We start from the raw sequence: 25053 nt of genomic DNA, 5'->3' as shown, positions 1-25053 counted from the left end.
CGCTCGGCTGAAATATGGGCCGAGAGCCGAGCGCCGAGCCTTATGCTATTGCTATAATGTTGCACACGAGAGCGAAAAATATTAAAAATGAAAAAAGTAAAGCTACTAAAAGATAACGAGACTAGTCAGCGTAGCTTTCTCTTTAATCATTTTTCGTTCGTTGTGAATTTGCTCTCTCGCAAGTAACGAATCGCAACGTCGGCGAATTTGACCTTATGCAATTACAGCAGGTGTCGAATTACACGATAGCCTAATCCCTAATGTTTCCGTATCTGATTTTAAATTAAAAGCCAAAAACTCTTTTTTACAGGATTGTAGAAGTAAATCCGGACGGTGATCGGGTAATTTTATTGAAAATCTAGGCGTAATATATTTTACGCGCGTCTGTCACTCAAGCTACGAAATCTTGCATATTTCTGACTATAGTGCGGGCGCCTGTGCGATAGAAAGGTTGTTAAAGCTGCGATTTGATGTTTTATGTTTGTTGCGTGTTCGTTATAATCACGAGTGTTCGTAATTATTAGGTAACGAAATCGATCGAATAACAAACATTGCCGTGTTGCATTTTGAACCTTTTTTTGTTCAATTGTTACTTCACATGTCTTACTGTAACATAATTATGACATTTCATAATGTACCAATCGAGAGGAATGTGCCCATTGCCTGACCCACCACGCGATCAAAAGGTCACATATTTACGCTCTGCGCTCGCTTAGGAAATAAAGGAAGACCCATGCGATAGCATACATTCAACACTTGGTAAGCGAAGCAATCGTTGTGAATATGCTCTCGTGGAAAATGACGTAATGCCACGTCAGCATGCAGCCAGTGTTTTATAAATTATACGATTTATATAAATTGTTTAAACCTTCGGATTTTGCAATAGTGTTACTGTTACATAACATAACAAGTGTACATAAATTTCTAATTAAATATTTTATGAAAAAACTAATATCTTGCATCTGGGATTTACGAAACTTTGGTTCTCGCGCGGTGCCAACGAACAACGTTTTTTGGCCTCTGTCCAAGCTTGGCCGGGACGATATTTACTTCGTGACAAACCGCTCCGTCATTTTAGCTAGTCGCTGTGTTTTCGCAGCGTAACCGATGCGCCAGACGTAAGAAAGTTGATTTTATTATTAATAGGATATCTTTCTATTACAAAAATACGAGCGTTTTTCGACGATCCGGACGGTGACATTATCAGTGACAAAGGGGTATTTCTACAATTCTGATCTGATAAAAAACTGCTGCAACAGTTATAAATAATTTTTAATTAAATATTTTTTGTATGAATTTTACATTTTGCAACACTGGGAATTACGAAACGAGACGTCTCTTTAACCGCAAACCACGTGTTCTGTATTATTTTTTTTTTCGTTGAAGCTCGGCGCTCGGCGAACCAGAGCTTTTACGACCTCAGCACATCCCTAGTTTATTCAACATGTTTTTTTTGTCTGTCATCCATTTAACAAAATGACCTTACTTTGACAATAGTTTAATGCTACATATATCCATTGCTTTTTTAAATCATACCTAAATTAACAATAGGGCAACAGCCACACTCTGTACCTGTTGTTCCAAGCAGGTTTCTTAAATTATGATGTAAATATTGTCACAATCTGTTTAAATCAACTGATCTGTGCTTTGCTAGCGGAAAATTTATGTTTGCAGCAAATTCTATCAAAAACTGCAACAAAATAAACGATAAACAACTGATGGGGCGAGTTTTCCCCATAAATGAAATATGGTATTGTAATGTCACAGTGCCTGCTAGTGTTATTTTGGACACCTTTGAAACTTAATTTTTTAACATCCATATCTTTACAAACTTGCTGTTAATTTAGCATAACAAAGTTTTATGTAAACAATGAAAACTGTGGGCAGGGGTCATTAAGTTTTTAATGTTATCACTGAAGAAAATTTGTTAATCTGTTTCTGTTCTAATTTTTTGGCTCCATTTTATTAGTTTAAATCCAGTTCGGTTTGCAGTCTTCTTCTTAAATTATAAAATATATTTTTTAATGGTATTTTTTGATACAGCCTGCTGACTGCAGAGTTTTAATTGACAAGTTAAAAACCTGTAGCGATGAAGAGTTGGTGACTATATTGGAATCAACGACTGCATGGACTGTAGGAAAATGTGAACTCTACCATTGGGTGGATGTATTGGACAGGTACAATGATACATATTTGCAATAAGTGTGTCAGGATGTCGTTTTATAAATGAAACAAGCAAAACAATTTCATACATTCGGGGGCCCAAACTGGGGCCAAGGCTTCAGCGAAATTGGTTGCTTACAAACGAATGAAATGTAAAAAGTTTTTACAGTGAGCTAGATTGACAAACAACTGCTGTAGGGATCTGAATTAAAAATCTGGAGTTGTGTCTTAGTGTTTGTTTTGTTATTTCTTATAACAATAATTCCACAAAAAAACAAAATTTCCGCACAAGACCAGTATTAACTATCAAGAGCGTAATAAATAACTATACAAAGACAAAAAAGGTCAAATCTATCCTAAATCATTATAAAAACAACTTAGGCATATGGCTAGGTATTTTAACAACACACCTAACAGAAAGAAGAACAGTTTATAGGACCCAGCAACAAAATAAATTTCAAAACCACCTTTAGCCTAATCAATGATATGCATGTGCTTATCTTTTCAATGGATATTTCTTATATGTATTCTTCCATTTCTTCATTTTTAATAACTCAAGATGTTTTAATAAAGAATTTTAGTTTTATTAGTAGGACTACTTACATCATAAAAAAATTAGCTTGTGTATCATTGGTGCCAAATATTAATTAGTCTGAATACACATGCAATAAGCTGCTGATGGATTGACTTACTTTTAAATTGGTTTTAATTGATTTTGAATCGAGTACACTGTCTGTGTCTACCACAGTTTTTTTAATTACAATATTTATCTTTACTGGTCTGTGTTTAGTACTACTGTTTCTAAAAAATTTGATCATGCTATATATATATGTAAGACTTGTTACACAAGACACCACAAAGTATTTCTATACACATGATAAACAATGTACATATATTATCTATACAAAATGCATCAAAATGTTTTTTAAAGTAAGACTGTGTTATACAAGACACCGCAGAAAGTATTCCTATACACATAATAAACAATGTTTATACATATGTTAACTGTACAAAAATATATCAAAATATTTTCTAAAGTAAGACTATGTTACACCAAAGTATCCTTTTACACATGATAAACAATGTACATGTATTAACTGTACAAAAATATGCCAAAATGCTTTTTAAAAAGACAGCCTTACCAAAGTAAATTAATTTTAAGACAAGACACTTTCAGGATATAATTAAACTTTTACAAGTAACTGGATACCCAGTCATTTCCGAAAATGTTTGATGTTTTTAAAAGTAAATTACGTAATATATAAATATAGATTCGATGGAATATTATCCGCTGCAGCATATACGGGGGAGTCTGAGTGGCTCTTGACAGTGAACACAGATGAACATCTACAGGAACTTGCCCTTGCCGTGCTCCATTTTACTTCCCTGCTCATCGAATACAGTTTTTCAAGACATTTGTACAACTCAGTGGAGGTGGGTAGGGCAAATGAATGTAAAACTAACTAAAAGTGTTGGTAGTTAAAATAACCTTTTTGGTGTTTTTTCAAGGCACTAAATCTATACAGAACACTTTTTCAACTCTGTGGAGATGGGTAGGGCAAATAAATGTAAAACTAACTAAAAGTGTTGGTGGTTAGAAGAACCCTATTGGTATATTAAGGCACAAAATCTTTACAATGCACTTGTATTAAAACCCAGTCTAGCCATGCTACATGCAACTAAAAGAGTTATTCGATTAGTCTACTAATATAATTAGACAGGAATTGGTGCTGTTGCAGATACAATGGATAAGTTTACATTTCCCAAAGTCTACTTAACATGGATCTGGTTCAACATTTATTACATTCACTGTTTTGTCTGAACACATGATACTAATGACTGTGGAAATGACCTTTTTAGAGCTTAATTAAAAACGTGGCTGCACCAACACAATATAGTGCATAGGCCTTAGTGCTACATACATAGCTGCAAATCTGGAATGGCAGGGTGGCGGACCAACTCTGAAATTTTCTGGACTGCATTAATCAATAAAAATTTGAACTAATATGGTTAAATTTGATTTACAGTATTGCAGTATTGTGTGTCTAACTATCACTGAAAAAAAATTATTTTACCAAGTTACAATCGTGGTAACTCATTAGTGGGCACAAAGTGTATAAAACAGAACACCTATTGGCTATGCTATAAGTTAATAACCACTGTCGTTACTCGTCAATCCTCCACACAGGAGTAAATAAATTGAATTCATTTATTATTCCCTAACAATTATAAAAGATCAGCACCTATGCTTAAAATACTATACTGTGGCGACCGGCACAGGTTCGTGCGCCCAAGAGTACAAAAGTGCCGTTTTCTACCGTTATTTTCCGTATAAATATCACTTCTCGGGGGGGTTATTCACCCTCTTAGTTTACGACTCACAATAAACATTATGCAACCGCTACAATACCATACCAATTTGAATTACCACAAATCTAATCTTTTCATCTTTTTTTCCAGCATCTCACCTCTCTCCTCTCCTCTTCCAACCTGGACATGATCCTCTCTGTCCTCAACCTCCTCTATGTGTTCAGCAAGCGATCCAACTTCTTGTCTCGTCTCGCCGACAAGCAGAGGCTCCCGTTACTGAAACGCCTTGGTTATCTTGCAGAGGTATGGTCGTTGATTTGTTTGTATTTATAAGCTTTGAAATTTTATATGAAAATATTGTTAATATTAATCAAAAGATAAAAGTCACTGGCATTTAGTTTGTATATGTGGCAAACGTTTTAGTAAAATCTGCAGTGACAATGTTAAAATATAAATAATTTGTCAAAATGCACTCATAGAAGTCAAAATAGGGGCTCAATGATTAATGTGAAGAATGCATTATACTTTTGCTCTGCTTGTTCGTATAGACTTGTAACAGCAGGGTAAAAACTGTTCAAATTCATATTTGGATCATAAAACATATAATGTCATCAGAACTCGGTTTAAAAATTTGGGTTCACATGTAATTTTGGGCACCCCTAGACTTCCACCTATATTTTAAGCAAGATTAGTTAAGCAGCATTTATATGCATTCTGCAAATTCTTTTCGTGACAATGACTAGTTTATTCTCAAATAAGCAATTTTGTTTAAACATGCCAATACACAAACTAAGCCATAAGCATAAGGTGTTGCCAGCTTGCCATTATGAAAATATGCAGCCCACCAATACTCAACCAATCTCAACATTGTTATAACCCAATATTTTATTTTTTTGATTTATAACCAAAATAATTCTATGTTCCTAACAGAACTGGGGTGGAAAGGAAAATGGTTTCGGTCTTGCAGAGTCATGCCTTGATTCCCCAGTTTCGGTAAAGTATTACTTTAACTTGTTATCATACAGTATACAACAATGCAGTGTTTAAATCATTGTGTAATTTGTGTATAATTTTTCTAATTCTTATTCTGAATTCCTAGAACACAAATGGCTTTTCTTGGTTACTATCAAGAAAACTAAGTAATTTTAACTTTAGCTATTCTATTCTGTTTGGATGAGGTGAGGTCCTATGACAAGACACAACTATACAAACTAGGGTTTAAGCCGTAATTTGTCCATTTTCCTTTAGTTAATTTTGCAGAAAAATATTCCAATTTATAACAGATTTTTCTATAAAAGACTAAGAAATACTAAAATATTTTAATTTATAACATACTTTTTCATAAAGATACCAGGAAATACTAAAATATTTAAATTTATAACAGACTTTTCCATAAAAATACTAGGAAATACTAAAATATGTCAAATTTTCAATGTATAACAGACTTTTCCATCAAATGCTACTACCTTACATTATGAATTTTATGCCGACACCAAAACTGTCACTGAATCTCAACACACAGCGAAAAAGCAAGCCAACAACATGTATTGCATCCATGTAGAAAATGTTCACCAGGTATAAATTAAAATATTAGTCGATCTAATTCTCTAAATGTTTTAGTCCTTAGGCCAAACAAAAGAAATTGCTGAGTTAGATCCAGTTTCTTTTCTCACTAAGTCTGTGAAACTTAATATTATAGCATTACTATATCACGCAATTTAACTAAAATTGTATAGCACTATACTTACATATATAGCAGGGTGGGGGTAAATGGACACCTTTAAAACATAATATCTAAATATACTAACTTAACTGCCAACTGACAAAAAATATCCTGACAACCACACCCGCATACCTAACAAAACCAAAGTATATCCAAAACGAAGTAACCCTGTCTTCCAGATGAGCTCGAGCCCAGCTGAAATCATGGAGTCATTGATTAAGATGTATCCAGTACCTAATGATTCAAAAATGCTCCTCTACACGCATCTACGTTTAGCGCATAGTTTTTCTCAACACAAAACTCGACTGAAATGTGTTCAAGCTCGTCTGCATGCTATCTCAGTACTTGGTAAGTTAGAGAGAAAAGATCTGAGCTGGCATTCTTGGCTACCAACTGAACTAGTCGCCACCTAAATTTAATTTTGCTTTTTCAGTCGCCCCCAAATTTAGTCGGTAGTTCGAATACTAATTTCTGTAATAAGTAATGCATAGAAATTTAGTTGGCCGACTAAAAAAATGAGTTAACCAATAGTAACCGCGGACAGACTAGTTTAGTCGGTAGCCAGAATACCATTCTTGATATTTTTTAATTTAAAACCTGTTTAATTTGTGTACTGATGTTTTGGTACTAGTCATAGATGTAACAAGATAGGTTCTTGGGGTAGCATGTCACTCTGTATATATATTAGGATGGGGAAAGACTGGATACCTTTAGCGCATAATATTCAAATATCCTATTAGTGTTTTAAACAATGAACAGCTGTCTATAGGAGTTGGAGGATACGTTTTTATAATTCATTGGATGTTCTTAGTGTACTGCCAAATAAGACAAAAAATAGAATAAAAGGGGCCCTCATCTCCCCCCACCATACTATATATTTTAGTTTAACTATTTTCGCAATGTCACTGCATAGTAGCAACAGTTAATAAACAGAACATTAGGATTAACTGTGTAGACCTAAAAATTTGCTTTGGCTTTTGCCAAGTTCACACATTTACCACATTAAGTTAAAAGTGCCACAGTGGTTTGCCCTATAACTTGTTTAAACTGTATTTTGCCATAGCCTTATTAACCCATCCCCAACTCTAACCTATATATATATTATAACCATTAACCAGTATACCTTCCTGCAGTATATACAAACAGTGTCTCCGAAAACATTGGCAGCATTTTATATTCGGGTTTCACAGAAGAACTGGTAGATCTCTTGCAAGTTAAAGACAACACACTTGTGGTTAGTATTGTATGCACTCAGTAACTAAAACAACTTTTGTAGAAAATTCAATACTCCACCACTGATTAGTTTGCAACTACACCATTTTTGGCACAATGTGTATAACTATTTAGAATTGATATACTCGATAGAAAACTTGTAGTTTTAAGCACAAACAGACATGAATGAATGTAACTTACCATATCCTCTCATGGCTGGAAAACCAAGGTTGTTATAACATGGGTGTTTATACACCTCGTGCTTGCTTAGGAGTTACTATGTATGTTACTTTGTGCGTGATTATTTTTTCATGGGATTTCTTCATTTTTTTAAATATGGCTGATAATTTGGACAACCAATTAGTGACCACTAGGAATATAACAACTGTATAAGAAAAAAATCAATTTTCATAAATAGTAACTTGACAAAAAAGTTTCAACTTTCATAAATTGTAACTTTACAAAAAATTTCAATTTTTATATACCGTTTTAATTGACTAATAGTGTTATAACTATGCAGGATATTAAAGCAGCTGCTTTACGAACACTAACCTCCATTGTACATCTGGACTGTCGCGATCGAACGCCACGGCTCGGTGCCATAGTGGACGTGACCGGCGTGTCTCAATACCACGGCTTCCTCCCTGTACTTGTACGTAGATGCATTGACAGCATGACAAGCACAAAGAAGACAAAAGAAGGTATGTACTATCACTATCTATAACTCTTTATTACTGTTTTATCATTATGTGCACTTTGGTTCCCTATTGGTCTTGTACTGTTGGTCATTAATGGTAAATTATATGGCATATATTTACCATTATGTTATCTGGCATTGATCTTGAACCATTGGTCATTAATGCATGTAGTTTACCAGTAATGCATGTAGTTTACTTTTAATGCATGTAGTTTACCAGTAATGCATGTAGTTTACTATTAATGCATGTAGTTTACTATTAATGCATGTAGTTTACCATTATTGCAAATAGTTTACCATTATTGCATGTAGTTTACAGTTTACCATTAATGCATGTAGTTTACCATTAATGCATGTAGTTTACCAGTAATGCATGTCATTTACCATTAATGCATATATATAGTTTACTATTATGTTATCCGGCAAGGATAAGAAATAACAGTCTCATCTAAATACGTACACGCAAACAGTAAACTTTAGTTTTGTGTATAAAATTAATAAAGTTGTATTTTTAGTTTAAAAAGCCTAAATTCAAGGGTACCTGCATCATGACAGCCTTTCACCAAACTAACTTTTCCTTTGTATGTGCTTTCAATTCTGGTTATCTGTGCACCATTTTGGCAATTTATCCATGCCATTAATTTTCCTGGTATTTTCGTTAATTGGCAAAATTATTTTATTGAAATAACACAACACACAAACATTTTATACTTGATTTACATATTAAACTATATTATTACCTTATATATCAGCAAATAAAACAATTATTTTCCTTCTAAGATCATATAAAAGTACACCAACAATCAAGTTAAGTTAGGTTTATCTTTTGTCTTCTCAAATGGGTAAAACGTAATAAAAAAAAGGAATCAAAACAGATTTTTTTTTCGAGAAAAAAAAAACATCAAAATTTAAATTATGTTACGCCCGTCTTTTCAATAGGCAAAACGTGATAAAAAAAAACGGAATGAAAAACGTGTTTTATTTTTCACAGGAAAAAATACACTAAAACTTAAATTATGTTACGCCTGTCTTCTCAATAGGCAAAACGTGATAACAGTCAGACATATGGAAAGGTAGCTCAAGTGTCACGTACAGCCATTTTCTATATAAACGTTCTTAATATTAATAAATGCCACCAGACCACAAGTTCACAAGCCCGTTCGTCACGTCTGCTTCTCTCTTATATAAATACCTTATTCTTCTTATTGGAATGTTAAATGCTATTCTGTCATTGACGGTTTACACTGAGTAAGAATATCGGAATAATTTGAATTTAAAACTATCTCAATCTTTTAAAAAACTTTTTCCTTTTTTAAAAAATATCATTAAAATTAAATGCCATTTGAAAGCAATTCTATTATATTGCATTTGTTCTGAAAAGAAAAAGAAATGTTTTATGAAAAATTTTAAAGTTTTACACAACTGTCAAATCTAACCTTTGGTTAAACTCTATGTGGTTTAGAATTGAAATGCCCTATTTCCACAGAGAATCCTGAATTTCCGCATAGCTTTGCCACAGCCTTATTCTCATTCCTCTACCATCTATCAAGCTATGAAAGTGGCGGAGAAGCCCTGGTACAAAGTGGTATGATGGGCCCACTTTTATCTGTTGTTACTAACATGGGAGACCAACAAGAACAAACTACAGTAAGTGTTCTGAGTAGCTAAAGTAATTCTATAATAAACAATATTACCACTTTCGTATAACTGACCATTAGATTTGACAATTTGAACTGCCTACCATTTTTTATCTAACTGACAATTTAGACAGCCTATTAGTGACCACTGAGTTGAACCAATGCATGTTAAGTGTATTGCCTAAAGAACATATAATGCTAGCAATAAGCTGTGAACCTATTATAGTTTGGTTACTTATCAATAATTTTTTATCAATAAGCATGTTTTAACAAGTGTTGTTTTATCATTACTACCCATCTTTTTGCTTTTTTAAAACTCTGTTAGTCTTTGTTATCGTGACTGAAGTGACGAAATAATTTTTATTCATGTATTCATTCCTTGCACATAATGTGCTACGTCCCTATGTTTCCTGTATTTCTATCCTTACATATCATTTTAATTTTAACCTAGTTTGTCACTCGTGCTGTGAGAGTTATAGACCTTATCACAAACATCGACTGGCAAGCTTTTCAAGCCATCAACGGTCTACAAGTCTTTATTGACCGTCTGGAGCATGAGGTCGCCATCTGCAAGAAAGATGCGCCAATGGCTTGTGATACGATCCCGGGAGCGGCTGAATCACCAAGTGATGGTAAGTCACGTGAATATGAGCGCCGAACCTGGGGTGATGGGGTGAGCAGGCCAAAACTAAAATCATTGCACTGCATTAAAAATTACAAGGGGGAGTAGTTTTCACAAGATATATTGTGTGTCTGTATCTACAAGTTTCCCTCATTATTTACAGTGAGTTTCGTTTAACTCTGTCGTGTCATGTTTGCTCATGGTAATGTACCAAGTATGTTTCATCATTCAGCTAATACCCCCCCGACTGTACATTGAGATTCATTTTAATTTTGCAGTTTCTTCTGTAAAATATTTTTTTAGTAATTTTTCTAAATTTTTTTTCCAATAACACAGTAGGCTTACATGCAAGTAATAGAAATTCAGTTAAATTGCAAAAATGTTTTTTTTGGCTGAAAACACAAAAAAGTGCACTCACAAATTTACCTAGTATTCAGGGTTAAGAAACTGTGTTCTATAGTCATCAACTCCAATATTTTGGTTTAAATAATGATATGCACTGTTTTATGTTCTCAGATGTGATGGAGATTGATGGTGTAAAAGAAGAGCCTTCTACAAGCACTGAAATGGAGACAGAGGAATCAGATAAACCTAAAGAGGATTTTAAACCAGGTATATTTTCTGACAATAAACAAGTTTTTAACATTAAAAAGATATATAAATTATATACATAATATATATATATACTTAATTTTACCAAAAATGTGTTTTTTTTTTCTTTATTCCGCAGTTTTTTTTCTTCTTACTTTGCAAATAATGTGGTGCTATGTTGAAAGATTTTACTGATTAAAAAAAATATTAATCTGTTAAAATTATATGTTTTTGTTGGTAACTCTTAAGTAAGTTACCAAAAAAATTTGCTAACATTGTCAATTGGTAAACTTCAACAAGTTTAAGCATTTAAGTCCATTCAAACATTTAAACCTAATTTCAAATAAGTCTAACTCATAGGTGCCCAGTGTTTACCCCAGAGAGCTGCTCTCTTCAAGTCAGTTCTCAACTTCTTAAAAAAAGCAATATCCGACCAAGCTTTTGGTGAACAAGTTCGTCATATGATGGATGGTACACTACCAAACTCACTTAAGCATATTATTGGGAATGTGGAGTACTATGGTCCTGCTTTATTTCTGTTAGGTAAGTGTGTTTCTGTTGTCGCATATGAAATACATTAGATTATAACCACTGAATTCACTGGTACATTTGCCGCGACACCGAACCAATGTGTCAAAAAGTGTATTAGTGTGTTTTTTTGTTGTCAGGTATAATGACAATGTGTTAGGAGTAACTGTAGTTTGATTATTAAAGCCATTTCCGAAAAATCTTTTTTTCAGCAGTGGTTTGTTTTTAATATGGTTAATTTCACATTAAAAACAATATCCTTTAAAACACTGACTTAGAGTATAAAACTAACTGCTAACAATAGCCAAAATAACATTAAAAGTAAGTTTGGCCACATTGGTAAACATAGAATGATAAATTATACCAAACATTTTTAAACTGTTAAATCTAAAATTAATTGTTTTTGGTGAAATGTTGTAAATTCTCTCCCTCTAACTTAATCTTCCTGAAAAAGGTCAAAAAAATAATGCAAAAAACCTCACAATATAGCCATACATAGGGCATGACTGCTTCACATAACATTAAGGCATAAACTGTTTTATTTTTTTACTCAAAACGGTTTTTCTTTTACAGCAATGGAAGTTGTTACCGTGTACGTCTTCCAGGAGCCTTCACTTCTATCCTCGTTACAAGATAACAGGTTGACGCACGTCATGCTTCATGCATTGCTTGTTAAGGATCCACCTGCCACTCGTGAAGTATTAGCATCATTGCCCAATATATTCAGGTATATTTCTAAACAATATATAAGTAACATTGTTTGTGTATGTATTGAAAAGAATGCAAAATAAAGTTTATTATCCCTAACCTGATAGAATGCACTAGTGCAAATTTAAATAAAAATTAAAACTGAAAAATGGGTGTAGTGTAGCAGTTATAAATTTTTAGGGCCTTGTAAAATATAACTAAAATTTTTTGCAAATATAGAAAAATCATTTATTAATGTTCTCTCAGTGCTCTCTGCATTAATACACGGGGCCTGGAAGCATTTGTTAACTGCAACCCATTCGACCGACTTTTCCATGTCATGTTAAGTCCAGACTACCTACTTGCTATGAGGAGAAGGAGAAGTTCTGACCCCCTTGGTAAGAAAAAAACACTCTTTAGTCTTTGCCATAAAAATTGTTTCTTTACCATCTACAATATAGTTCTACAAATTTTACCATCTACAATATATTTCCCAAGAACCTTTTTTTCTCTAATACCTTGCACTTATTCTTTTGCATTTATACATTATTGCAAACATAAGAGCCAACTTTTTTAGAAAGCATCAATTATGTTACTGATTATGCAGTGCAGAAAATTCTATAAAGAAGGCCTGCTTAGCATATCTCTCTAGGTTCTGCATCTATTCTTGCAAATGTAGCTTGATAAATTAAGGTCATGTTATTATCATTTGTTAACTGTCATTGTTTGCATATATAGTTGTAATATGATCTGGTTGCCAGTTGCCACCAAACGTTACTTTAAATTATTCCCAAATTTATTCATATTCTGTTTTATAGAAGCATACATCATGTCAAGATGCAGTTTGCACCATAATGTACCATAAATGTAAAATGCAGGCATCTTTTTGCCACCGAATCCATAATACAATGTTTTCGTGTTAATTTTTTATGTTTAAATTTTTTGTGTTAATTTTTTAGGTAAATTAGCCTTAAACTAAAAATACCAAGTCATCCATACAAAAATATAAAACAACCCTAAATACATACATGTCACCGCAATTACTCAGCACCTCCTTTAGATAAGATTATATCAAGTTTCTAAACATAATTGACAGGTGATACAGCATCTAATCTTGGCCATGCAATGGACGAACTGATGCGTCAGCAACCATCACTTAGGGGTGCGACCATAAAAGCTATTCTGCAGCTGCTTTGTGAACTCAAGTGTCTCGGAAATGACCCGAACATTATCTGTTCAAGGTAGAATCTAACATGTACTGTTTTAACATGGATGTAACTTACTTTATCCTCGCGTGGCCCGAAACGGCAGTCGTTATAACACGGGTGTACTTTTTTACACCTCGTGCCTGCTTACGAGTTGTTGTAGAATAGTCTGTGTTATGATAATCTGCAAAATCTTATTCCACAAGTTTTTATGACTGTTCTGTTTTATATGAGTATTGTTCTGTCATATTGCACTATTAGTCAAGGGGCGGGAAATGCAGACGGGCGTTTGCCATTTACATTTACCAATGTAGCTATGACTAAATCTGGTTATAAGGGTCTTGGTTTTTTGACAAAGGTATTTTATATGGGCATAAAAATAAATTGGCAAATGTATTTTAATGTGGGCATAAACAAAAATTGGCAAAGGTAGTTCTATATGGGCATAAAAATATGACCAAGGTATTTTAATATGGGTATTATTGGCAAATGTGTTTTATATAGACATTCACACCTTTTCAAACTGTTTCAAACAATATAATTTCTCTATTTCACCTGATAATTTCTCTCAGGGCAACAAGTAGCAAGAACGAAGGTGGTGGAAGTAATGCTGAAGGGACAAATGCTTCAAGCAATGCTCCTGGTGAGAATGGATCACAAGCTGACGAAAGTACAGCACAGGATGATGCAGGTGTCTATATTATTTATATTTAGTAGTTTGGGGAAGATCAGATGGGACTATTTTCCATTTTATATTCTCGTCCCATTTGGTAGTAAACAAAGAAATGCAAAGAATTATAAAACCGTATCCTCACAACTTCCATAGACCATTGTTAATTGTAAAAAAAGGTGTCCCATCTTTTCCCACCTTACTATGTCTTTCATTGTGGGTTTATGTCAGAAGACCAGCGATTTAGAGGCAAAATTGTGTTCTTATAAGTTACCATGTGTTTAGCCATGACAGATGTTTTCTGTATGGCTGACAATTTAAACATTATTGACCACTAGGTTGAGCCAATGACCGTTACGTGTCTTGTTAAAGGAAACATGAATGAATGAATGAATGAATGTAACTTAGTTTATGCTCGCGTGGCCGAAAAACGACAGTCGTTATCCTTCGTGCCAGCTTACGAGTTACCATGTATGTAACTTTGTGGGTGATTCTTTTTTTTACGCGGATACGCCAATCAGTGTTCTTTGTTTAGAATGCAAGCGCCTAACTACTGAACCACAGCATAAGATTATATTATTCAGTTTTCATATATATTGTATGTTATCTAATTATGTTTTATTGACGGTAAGATCCTTCTGAGAAGGCAGTAAATCAGCATTGTTAACCTTAATACACAATTGAGGTAATAAAGACAACTCTGGCCTAAATCCCAGGCTCTCTGGCATGCATTAATGCAGAATCTCACCCATATAAATTAGAATATATAATCACACAGATATTGTATTAAAACCATAGGTTTTATTATTTTTTTAAATAAGTTTAAAATATAAAAGGTATATAGGGATAAATATGCAGCATACAAAATAAACATATAGTACTATGGGGAAAGATGGGACACCTTTGGCACAAAAAATCCAATTATCCCGATCCTGTTTTAAACAATTAACAACGTTCTCTGGGAGTCGGGATGATACGGTTTTATAATTTTTTGAATGTTCTTTTTTTACTATCAAATAAGACAAGAAAATAGTATGAAAAAATGTCCCATCTTCCCCCACACTACTATCCCATCTTCCCCCACCCCGATATACTTCCGGAGTATCACATTGTTTCAATACTTTTTCTATGCCAGTTATAAAGAGGTCATTATGAAACAGACTGCCCTTAGCATAGAACAATGTAATATCCTAGGCAGGAAAGAAAGTCCCCATTTTTCAAATTTTCATTGAGGTATTAAATTGCATCCTAATCTAGTCATACTTGTTTATTTTTGAAATGTTATATAATACAATGGGAAATTTGGGAGGAAGTACCTTCATATACTAAGCAGTTTGATTCTACACTTCATGGGGAGTTTTACACTTACATAAAAAATAGGATATTTTTCAGCAAATGTGTTGAAATTAGATTAAGCAAAAAGGTTGGTTTTCAAAACTGCACTTCACTATAAGTATGACTTTATAATAGAATAGCATAAGCAGTTTAAAAGTAATAGAGAAAAGGGTAAATAGACAATTTTATTGATTATGTAACAAAGGCATGTGAGTTAAATTTGGCTTTTATCTAAGGATCTTAAAAAAAGATTTGCAGTATACGCCAGACTTAAAATGGACACTTTTAGCTTTAATAGTATTTTTATGGCTATTGTAAACTTAAATCTAATCTTGGTTTATGTCAAGCTTGTCTGGCTAGCTTGGTCACTCAGTGGCATGACTTCATAGGCGTAACATGAGGGATGCATGTCACCCCAACTTTTAAAAAGGGGTGGCATCATATAAGCACAGCTAAAGTACGCTGCCTATGCGACATTGATCAACGAGGTTCCCTATGTCATAAATGTAACTGCATTTTAACAATGCCACTATAGATTTTATAGGTATCCCAACCCCCCTCCCAAAAAAAAACTCATTTTGTGTCTTCTCTCCTCCCATAGGAAGTGAAGACGAAGTGGAAGAAGTTGAAGAGGTGGCCTCGACATCCAAGCAATCCTCATCCAGTGTTCAAATGTAAAAAAGTTTTTCTTTTTCATTGTGTTTTACTTTATCATGGGAGCTCCCATGTTGTGACTGCGGTCAGAAACGTGGGAAGTCCCAGATTGTGTGGTCCGCTGCCAATCTGCTCGTTGCGTGTTTCCGCCTAAATGAGCTCGCAGCTGCTCATATTATTAGATAATGCAAAGATAAGAAATAGATAATACATTGATAATACATAGATATTAGATAGGTAATAAGATTACTTGATGGCAGATTTTTTTACTGGCTAATAGTTAGAAAATGTTTCCAGTAAAACAATTTTAAACTATTTTTCTCATTGCATTAGAGTCTAAGTTTAGTGTAACAATCAGTTTACTTAAGTTGTTGTATGAGATGTCATTAAATGTGAGCGGTTGCGTTTTATGTCAGACTTGGTTGTGTTAATTGCTCTTTGCTTATATGCAAATTTGCCCTGATCCGTTTGCTGCCATTAATTCAATGCATAGTTATTCGTTTCCCTTCATAACAGCTACGGTAATACATTGACAGGTTAACAGCAGCGGGCGGCGCCAAGAAGAACGTACCACTACTCGATTACATTCAAAATGTGGTAAGTTCAAATTTATGCGCGCTACACTTTTAGCCTCAGGCGACATTCGCTTCAAAAACGCGACTGGTTCTTTTGCGGCATTTTAAATTTTTATCTTCTGAAATTTGACAGACAGACAGATTAAAGACATATGTGTACCCCCACTCAAAAATGCTACGGACAGTGTCTCTTTTTCTACTAAGCAGTACAGTGTTAGCTCTTTGTTTTTTCCTAACTAGGCACATTATCAGGATATGAGACATCCTCTCAACCCTACAGCTTCTTGGTTTGCATTCTTCTGATCCTACAATCAGTTACAATTTTCACAGCAAGTTCCAGATTACTCTGAACCAGTTTTAACTAGTTTTAACCAGAAGTAAACAGTGACAGGTTTATGTCATGACCGTGCCTGTTTTAAATTCTATTTGCTTATTTTAAACAGTTGGTTGTATTTCAGCACGTTCTGTGATATATATATAATCCTAGCTTCCTGTTCTTATTCATGTAATGCCATTTTAAATGAAGCTTATATAACTATGATCTCTGTATTGGGTCGTCAGAAACTTGAATTATTACAAGTTAAAACTGAATTTTAGAATCAAAAATAAAGCAGTGGTAACAACAGTTTTATTCTGCACAGATATTGGGTACTTATATTTTTAATTTTTGTGTTTAGGTAAAAATTTTGTTGGTTTTAAAAATGCAAGGCAAATGTAAGAAAGATAAAATCTTTTATGTGACAGAAAGCTCACTCAATAGGATAGTTGGTAACAGAGTTGGACACATCAGAATTTACAGCTTTGTAGCTTAAAAGTATAATTACTTTTCATTTTTTTTTATAAAAGTGTGAAGTAATAATAGACAAATACAGCAGTTTTTTTATTTCCTTGTGCCTATGCAAAACATTAACAGCTAATATGAAGAAATAGACATCATTTAGGTTAAATGCTTCTGACTGTACATTGAGATTCAATCATGTTTTGCATTTTTTTTAAATATTTCTTTAAACAATTTTTAGCAGCCTTTTTTGTATAAAAAGGAAATGTACTTTCGGAATGTCAGATGAAGTTTCTAAATTTCAGTAATACACTATGTTTTATACCAGATGAGCGACTAAAAAATTATTTACAATATGCCTGGTAGCAGAAGTAACAGAATATTTATTTAGTTATTTTCAACAAAAACTTCAACTTTTTTCCAGACAAAGTTTATTCAAGCTATAGTAAGCAATAACACAGGGGACCATTGCACAAAGTTTAACGAAACTGGAGGTATTGCAATCCTTCTTCATCTTTTGCGACTTCCATCTTTACCCCTTGACTTCCCCACCTCTGCAGCTTGTCAGTCGATCACCAATCTTACACAGACAGTATTTGTGAGTATTTTCTGCTGTTTTTTTGTTTTTTAAGGGATAAATTAATTTTAGAAATAGATTATATGTTAAAAATATAGTATTTTGCTGCGATTTTTTAAAAATATTTGTTAGTATTTTCCCGCTGTTTTTTTACAAAGGATATTTGTTTTAGGAATAGATTATGTGTTTAAAAATATAGTATTTGTGGGTATTTTGCTGGTATTTTTTATTCTTTGTAAGTATTTTGGTGTTGTTGTTTTTTTACTAGGTATAAGTTAACTTTAGAAATAGATTTTCAGTTTAAAAACAGTATTTTTGAAGATTTTGCTGTTGTTTTTTTACCAGGAATACCCTAATGTTAGAAATAGATTTTCTGTTTAAAAATATAGTATTTTTTGACTTTTTTCTAATTTTGCTAGGATTATCCTAATATTAGAAATAGATCTTCTGGTAAAAATAAAGCAAAGTCAATCTCTAATAATTATTCTGCTGTTGCTACAATGCATTAGGGGAGATTAGAAATAGCTTTTCTACTTGTAAAAAAACATTATTCTTTGCACCATTGTTTCGCTATTGTTCGTTGAGACGTCTTTGTTATTTTGGCGCCTTATTAAAGGAACTTGTTTGCCCCGACTACCCCCGCCTCTACTTACTACCCCGTCTCAATTTACGGCGGACAAAAACATTTGCATTGATACTCACAAAATTTGCATGTTGTAGTAATAAGCTGTAAAACTCATACACAGTCTATTCATTTGCAGTATATATCATGGTATAACAGTAATTACTCTAATATACCATACATTTTTGGCCACCCAAATGGCAGTATAACAGCAATAACTTGAATATACCATATATTTTTATTGTAGCTACCAAAAAGCAGTATAACAGTACTTAATATGTTATACCACAGATTTTATTGCGAGCGCCCACAGTAGTTGGAGAGAGCTTAGCTCATGTACTAGATATACTGAAGAATGAATTGCAACCTTTATTCCTTACTACACCTGGTGAAACAAGGTAAAAAAATGAAACATAGTACTGGGGGGAAGATGGTACACCTTTAGCACATAATATTCAAATCTCCCAATCGCATTTTAAACAATTACCGACGGTCCATGGGAGTCGTGAGGATACAGTTCTATAATTCTTTGAATGTTCTTTGTTTACTACCAAACGCAATGAGAAAATAGGATGTAAAAGTGTCCCATTTTCCCCCACCCTTCTAAATCTCTTCTACAGGACACGCCCCGCCAGCGTTCTTCTACATGAGCTTACTCAGCAACAAAGCGCTGACGCGGCGGAAAATGAAGGCAGCTCATTGGTTAAGAGCCTCGTTCATTTACACGCCTTCGTCACGCTTTTCTTAACTCTGCCACGTGCCAACCAGGTTGGAGAAGTTTTGTTCGTTTTGGCCGTTGTAACAGAAGTGCTGATGTTATTTTTCGTTTATGTTAATTTTATTATTTTTGGTTTTATATTTCAAAATGTTTGGTCATTTTTTTAAAAATTGCAATAAACTAAGAAAAAAAAGACTAAAAACTTACACTTTTGTCAAACAAAAAAAAACATTAAAACATTTTGTTTTCTGTTACATTAATATAATTTATCATTGCCATTTCTATAATGTTAGACCAATTTTTTTTTTTAAATTGTAATAATCCCCAAAAATACAAACAAAACATGAACAAAAAAATTAACATTTTTTTCTGTTTATTATCATTCAAATTTGATCTGTTTCAAACTTGACCTTTAAATTTCAGAATGAAATTCGAACCATCATTGTAAACCAATGGGGCAGTCGAATGGGCATAACAGTAAGTAGCCTTGCATGGTTAGCATGTTTACTGTTGTTTAAACTTCTTATGTAACTAATTGGAATGCCACGACATGACCTTATGTGTTATTTGATCTTTTACCCTTTGATTGACATTATTTACATTGTTCCAAGCTGTTCCAGACAGTGTTGCCAAATTTGGTGCTTTTTGAATAACATGGGGTCTTACCGTCTAAGGTTTTAAAACTGGAAACACTGCTCACGTTACTGTTAAATCTTGCATGGTTTTCAATTCAATTTAATGCTTCTTTTAGGCACTGGAAGGGTTGAATAAGCTCTACAGGAGTCTAATATGGGAGAGCACAGTTCTTTTGGCACTTTGTACACCGGGAGCTATTCCAGAAGATTCTGAGTTTGGTAAGTACTTGCTACCCTTCATAGCCACAGCTTCCACATGATTCTGAAGTTTAAAATTCACGGAATAATTTTTTACAGGCGAGAAGGAATTAGAAAACCTCCTGTCCTCTGCCGAACAGGGCACTAGCAAGACGGACAGTACCGAGGCCTCAGTGGGCATGGAAATGGAAGGAAATGAAATTAAGTCGGCCGGCTCAAAACACAAAGTATGACCTTGTTTTTTTATTTTGTTTCTAATTTCCAAAGTCCTATTAAATTCCCTACTCCTGTTGTTCAGATGAGCCCAGCGTTTTCTGCACGCATCAAATGCATCAAACCTGTGCTAACTGTGGCATCCAAGCTGGGCAGATCGCTTGCAGAGCTGTTTGGGCTGCTGGTGAAGCTAGCTGTTGGCAAACCAATTCGACAACGCTACGGCAGGTAGCTCTTTCCCATCACTTTAACATGGCAGCATCAAAACGTCTAGATATACGCGCTTGATAAAACTATCTGATTTTTCGCGGTAGGGTTTTTACACGAGACAAGGCAGTCACGTATTCACTCTTTCCTCCAGACACATGGCGGTTGCACATGCTCAGAACGTAGCACCAAGTCGGCCGGCACGAAAGCTTGCTTATTCGCTCAGCACTCTCCTTCTTGATGGCCTTTCCTGGAGAGCACCACCGAACGTGCCTTCTTCTAAATTGAGGTTTGAAAGCTTATTTTTCTTTGCCTGACCACTTATTGCTTGGAGCTAAGAATTGTGCTAGTCGGTAACTGCTGACGTTTTTGTGGCAAGTTTTATGGCGTAATATTTAGATCTTTAACCAACTAAATTGCACGAGCTCAATTTGACAGCATTTTAAAACCACTTGCCTTTGTACTGTACTGTCAGTGAAGAGTAATGACTGTATGGTTTCTGCTTCATTTCCCAACCCTGCGATGTAGCCTGGTCGTTACACGTGCGCCCACGAATCTAATTCGTTTATTATTTCGTACTGTATAAGGTGCTCGGTCTAGTAATTGGTGCCATTACGCGAACCGATTTAAATCACACTCGAGACTGCACTTGTTTAAACCGGTTGAGCCACTAAGTCGTGGCTATTGTCAACGCCATTTACATGTTGCGTAATGTTACAACTTCCTTTAGCCTCGTGTTGTTTCACTACCACCCCGTCGGTAGCCATCTTAACCTCAACTATTTCTATTAACCAACGTTCAAGCCCTGGGCCGAAAAACAGGGTGCTAAGTGGTACCAACCAAAGCATTTATGACGGGTCTCCACAATAAAATATTTGGAATAGTTTTCAAAATTTTCCACACTGCCTGTCAGCAGGCAAAAAGTTTCGCGCCAATCAAACCTAAGTCATCTATTTAGGAATGAACGTGGTACTCTGATTTCTAGGTCTGTACTCTCTCTAGGAGAGAATGACCCCAGTTGCACTAAGGCGCGCAGAGCAACTTCTTTACCATTAGTATTTCTTTCTTCCCTCCTAGCTCTCCTTTAAGAAACGCTTGAAAATGAAACAGTCTGGCTTAGCCCAACAGCTAACATATTTGTGCTCTGCCCACTTCCTAATTTGTAGGAATTCCATTATTACTGAAACAATTCCCACATATAAAGGGGTGTGTGTGTTACAGTATGCACTGTTCAATATAGCACTAGAATGTTCTATATCAAGTTTAATGATTTTCCAGGTTTGTGTGTTTTGAGAAAGCAGTGCTGTACTGTTTTGTATGGAATTAACTGTTATATATAAACATTGTTTGGTGTTTTAGATTAGTTTTAGTTTATGTACAGTAAGATATGACAAGACTGCCTATTACTTGCCTATTTATCTACATTTCAAACATTTATTCACTTGTTATACTCATGAATAGGCTCAGCTTCTCCTTCTCTTTTCTCTCTCCTCTTTCTCTCACCCCTCTCTCTTTCTCTCACACACGCAGACACACGTCTGCTCCTTCCTTCCATTCTCTTCTTGATGGATTCTCTTTCTCTTTTGACAACACCGGCCGGCGTCTAGCCCAGCTGAAGTCACGTCTTCTCTGTCTCGCCACCATCTCTTCATTTCACTACAGACTCTTCTTTCTTTTCTCCATGAAGCTTACAGCCTTGCCAGTCTAGCAGTGTGTTAATGTAGCATGGTAGCTTCCTCCGCAAACTAGATTCAGCACAGAGTTTTGTAACTGGAAATTTACACAGTTACGTGATAGCGTAGTTTGTAGCGTAGCCAAGCACACACTCTTGCCTTCCTACTTCTCTAACCACATCTGTTTCGCTTGCCTGATCACAGACAACCAAACAGTGTCGGCGAGTGCTAGCCGCAAACCAGGGATGTACGTGCTTAAGTCAGAGCCACCAGCGGCCCGCCAAAATCGCTTTTGACAGTTGCTTAGGTAGAAAGTGGATTCAAAGGTTGCAGTTCGCGCATGAGCGCAGACGGAAGGTTTGCTAAAATGAAATTAATTTTTAATGTAGGTATCTCAGTCATCTATGTAAGAAGAACACCAGAATAAAGTGGTAACAGTATAGGCTCTCTAAAGGCATTGTGGGAGATATGTTTAATATCTTTGTTGTCAACCACAGCCAGTGTACATTTCATTCCAGAATATTACCTCACCCAGCATCTGACATTTTCTATACTTTTTTATAGTTTAAAAAGCCCGCGTGATCCTTAGGCAAATTCTTAAGGAAAGTTTTTGTGACGTGGCGCAGAAGGGCGTAGCCGGTAGCGTTCTCATCTCCGAATAAAGCAAAGCAGTTTTGAAACCAGCACCACAGTATTAATTCCAGCACTTACAAGGCAGTAGTTAATTTTAACCTACTGGAAATATGTATCTAATTGTACAAGCTTTAATGGGACACAAAAGCCTGATTTTGTCACCATTAAACATGCAAACCTGTGGTTTAGGAAAGATAAGATAATTGTAAAGCGGGGTATGTAAATATAGGGTTAGGAGACTTTGTCATTGTGAAGCTTCCGTGAATAATCAAAGCCAAGATGGGATTCTGTAACTACGTGGTTAGTTCTTTATTCTCGCTAAGTCAATAAGTCTATGGAAAGGCTGGCACAGATTTAGGCGGTTCGACTGTATGACATAAACCAACATATATTACGTAATGCAACTGGAATTCTCATCATGTTTGTTCACATGGATTCCTGGAGTTCTGCACTGTGGTTTGAATTCTATTACCCGCCTGTTTCCCTACTTTCCATATGGACTTTCTCATCACAGTGAAACCTCTAAGAGCACGTGTTTGTTTTGTCTGGCCAGCCTGGGGCTCCCGCGCTCCTACATAAGCCATTGTCATCTAATACCACACGAATGCAATGAGCCATGTAGAAGCAGACGCACAACCCATTTAGGTCTTTTATAAACCTTAATAAACTTGTACGTACTTCCCAATCAAGCACACCCTATTTAAAGAAATAATCAGCGAAATAATTTTTTGCTGCGTTTATTCCAAAGCAGGCTTCGGAATTCAGTAACCGAAGTCATGTCACGTACTAAGTAAAAAGGGAATACTGCCTCTCTCCTTTTTTTCCCTTACCCTAGTATTTACGGCAATGTCTTACAATTCTCACACAGAACAACATTCCTAATATGCACTGTTGGCTTCACAATACCTATGTTGTTCGACGAGAAGAAGATGCCGTATCATCTTATGCTACAGTACTTCGCTGGCACTGGCTCACTTGACGCTCTATTCAAGTAATGTTTGCTTATATTTGTTATTTCCAGCACATCCTATTACAGTAGTAATAATTTTTAGATTTTTAATAATACTTACCTTAAAACAGCCAAAAAAATAACTGTATTTTTTTAAAAGAAATTATCAAATTTTTGTACTTAATGTTTTATTAATATTTCTAGAATATTATATTTTTTCGTAATTTTAATTTTTAATACGAAACGTTTCCTTATTTGCCAGCAATGTAAGCTGGTTGCTTTGGCTTTTGTATTAATTGCACTTGATCCGTACTACTTCCTCCCCAGACAGTACTTTCCGCTCCAGACAGTTACGTTATTATTATTTATTTACTTTTACCTGATCGGTTCACTAGAATAATGACAGCGTTTGTTGTAAACCTCACCAACAACAGTAAAATCAACATACAATTACACCGTTATTTAAAATTTCATGATAAAATGTAAGGAATTCCCAATTTCCTTTTCAGCTGCTTCAAGTGGGCTTTGTCTTCGCAATTGGATGAGGATAACAGCGCAGAGGTTTCCTCACAGTCCAACGAACTTCCTGGTACTTAAACTTTTAACACTGATCCATGCCAATGTGGTCCGGGCAGTGCTACAATGCTTCATACTTAGTAATGTCCCTATCTCTCATACAGGCAGTGTAGACGACTTTCTAGAAGCTTGGTTGATGTTGTTAGAAAGGCTTGTAAACCCCCGGAACATTCTGAACTCCCCGTATGTGATCCATGACAAGCCAGCAGCCACAACACCAACAGATGAACTTGCACCTATAGTGGCGCCGTTCAGTGCTGTGAAATTCCTTATCAAAACACAAAAGGTAAACCAGTCTGTTTATGTTCCTAGTTTTGACTAGTACTTTAAATTTGGTTGTTGTTTTTTTCAGGCTGCTCTTGAAGCATTACAGCACCTCTGGTGCAGCAGGAGGCTGTCAAAGTTATCGAGTCGAATTTGTGACTCGGTAATTCTGATTCTCTGTCATTTGATCCGCGGTGAACAGATCGCACGTGACAAACTTAACGAAGAGAGGGAAGAGCGAGAAAAAAAGGCAAAAGCAAACCCACCTACAGCGCAAGGTACTGCGTTTTAACTGTCACACACACACACAATGATTTCTAATAACAAACAAAATCAATTCCCAGTAATTCACAGCGCCTAGAACATTGAGGCATTATTATTCTCTTGCAATAAATCTGCCA

The 25053-nt window shown here is 35.0% G+C and overlaps 1 protein-coding gene across 2 annotated transcripts in view; it reads left to right on the top strand.

Annotated features, from left to right (window-relative positions):
- The window catches only part of LOC149736529 (E3 ubiquitin-protein ligase HUWE1-like), a 61216-nt gene that overhangs the window by 1232 nt on the left and 34931 nt on the right, over positions 1–25053 (top strand). For both annotated transcript variants that reach the window (XM_089877114.1, XM_089877113.1), the window contains exons 2-31: positions 2044–2177; positions 3435–3597; positions 4624–4776; positions 5404–5466; positions 5917–6048; positions 6376–6544; positions 7330–7430; positions 7929–8109; positions 9592–9752; positions 10194–10374; positions 10881–10976; positions 11316–11498; positions 12057–12210; positions 12438–12568; positions 13267–13411; positions 13948–14066; positions 15982–16054; positions 16571–16631; positions 17812–17985; positions 18878–18984; positions 19207–19354; positions 19728–19781; positions 20056–20158; positions 20237–20364; positions 20436–20578; positions 20712–20846; positions 23732–23854; positions 24322–24401; positions 24493–24674; positions 24741–24930. In XM_089877114.1, coding sequence (XP_089733240.1) covers positions 2044–2177; positions 3435–3597; positions 4624–4776; positions 5404–5466; positions 5917–6048; positions 6376–6544; positions 7330–7430; positions 7929–8109; positions 9592–9752; positions 10194–10374; positions 10881–10976; positions 11316–11498; positions 12057–12210; positions 12438–12568; positions 13267–13411; positions 13948–14066; positions 15982–16054; positions 16571–16631; positions 17812–17985; positions 18878–18984; positions 19207–19354; positions 19728–19781; positions 20056–20158; positions 20237–20364; positions 20436–20578; positions 20712–20846; positions 23732–23854; positions 24322–24401; positions 24493–24674; positions 24741–24930 — 3967 coding nt within the window. The remainder of the gene's footprint in view (positions 1–2043; positions 2178–3434; positions 3598–4623; positions 4777–5403; positions 5467–5916; positions 6049–6375; positions 6545–7329; positions 7431–7928; positions 8110–9591; positions 9753–10193; positions 10375–10880; positions 10977–11315; positions 11499–12056; positions 12211–12437; positions 12569–13266; positions 13412–13947; positions 14067–15981; positions 16055–16570; positions 16632–17811; positions 17986–18877; positions 18985–19206; positions 19355–19727; positions 19782–20055; positions 20159–20236; positions 20365–20435; positions 20579–20711; positions 20847–23731; positions 23855–24321; positions 24402–24492; positions 24675–24740; positions 24931–25053) is intronic.

The sequence above is a fragment of the Ciona robusta genome, chromosome 4 (genome assembly GCF_009617815.1).
Source record: "Ciona robusta chromosome 4, ASM961781v2".
In the NCBI taxonomy this organism is placed as follows: domain Eukaryota; kingdom Metazoa; phylum Chordata; class Ascidiacea; order Phlebobranchia; family Cionidae; genus Ciona; species Ciona robusta.
Note: the sequence above shows the minus strand (reverse complement) of the source record. Positions and strands in the feature narration are given on the sequence as shown.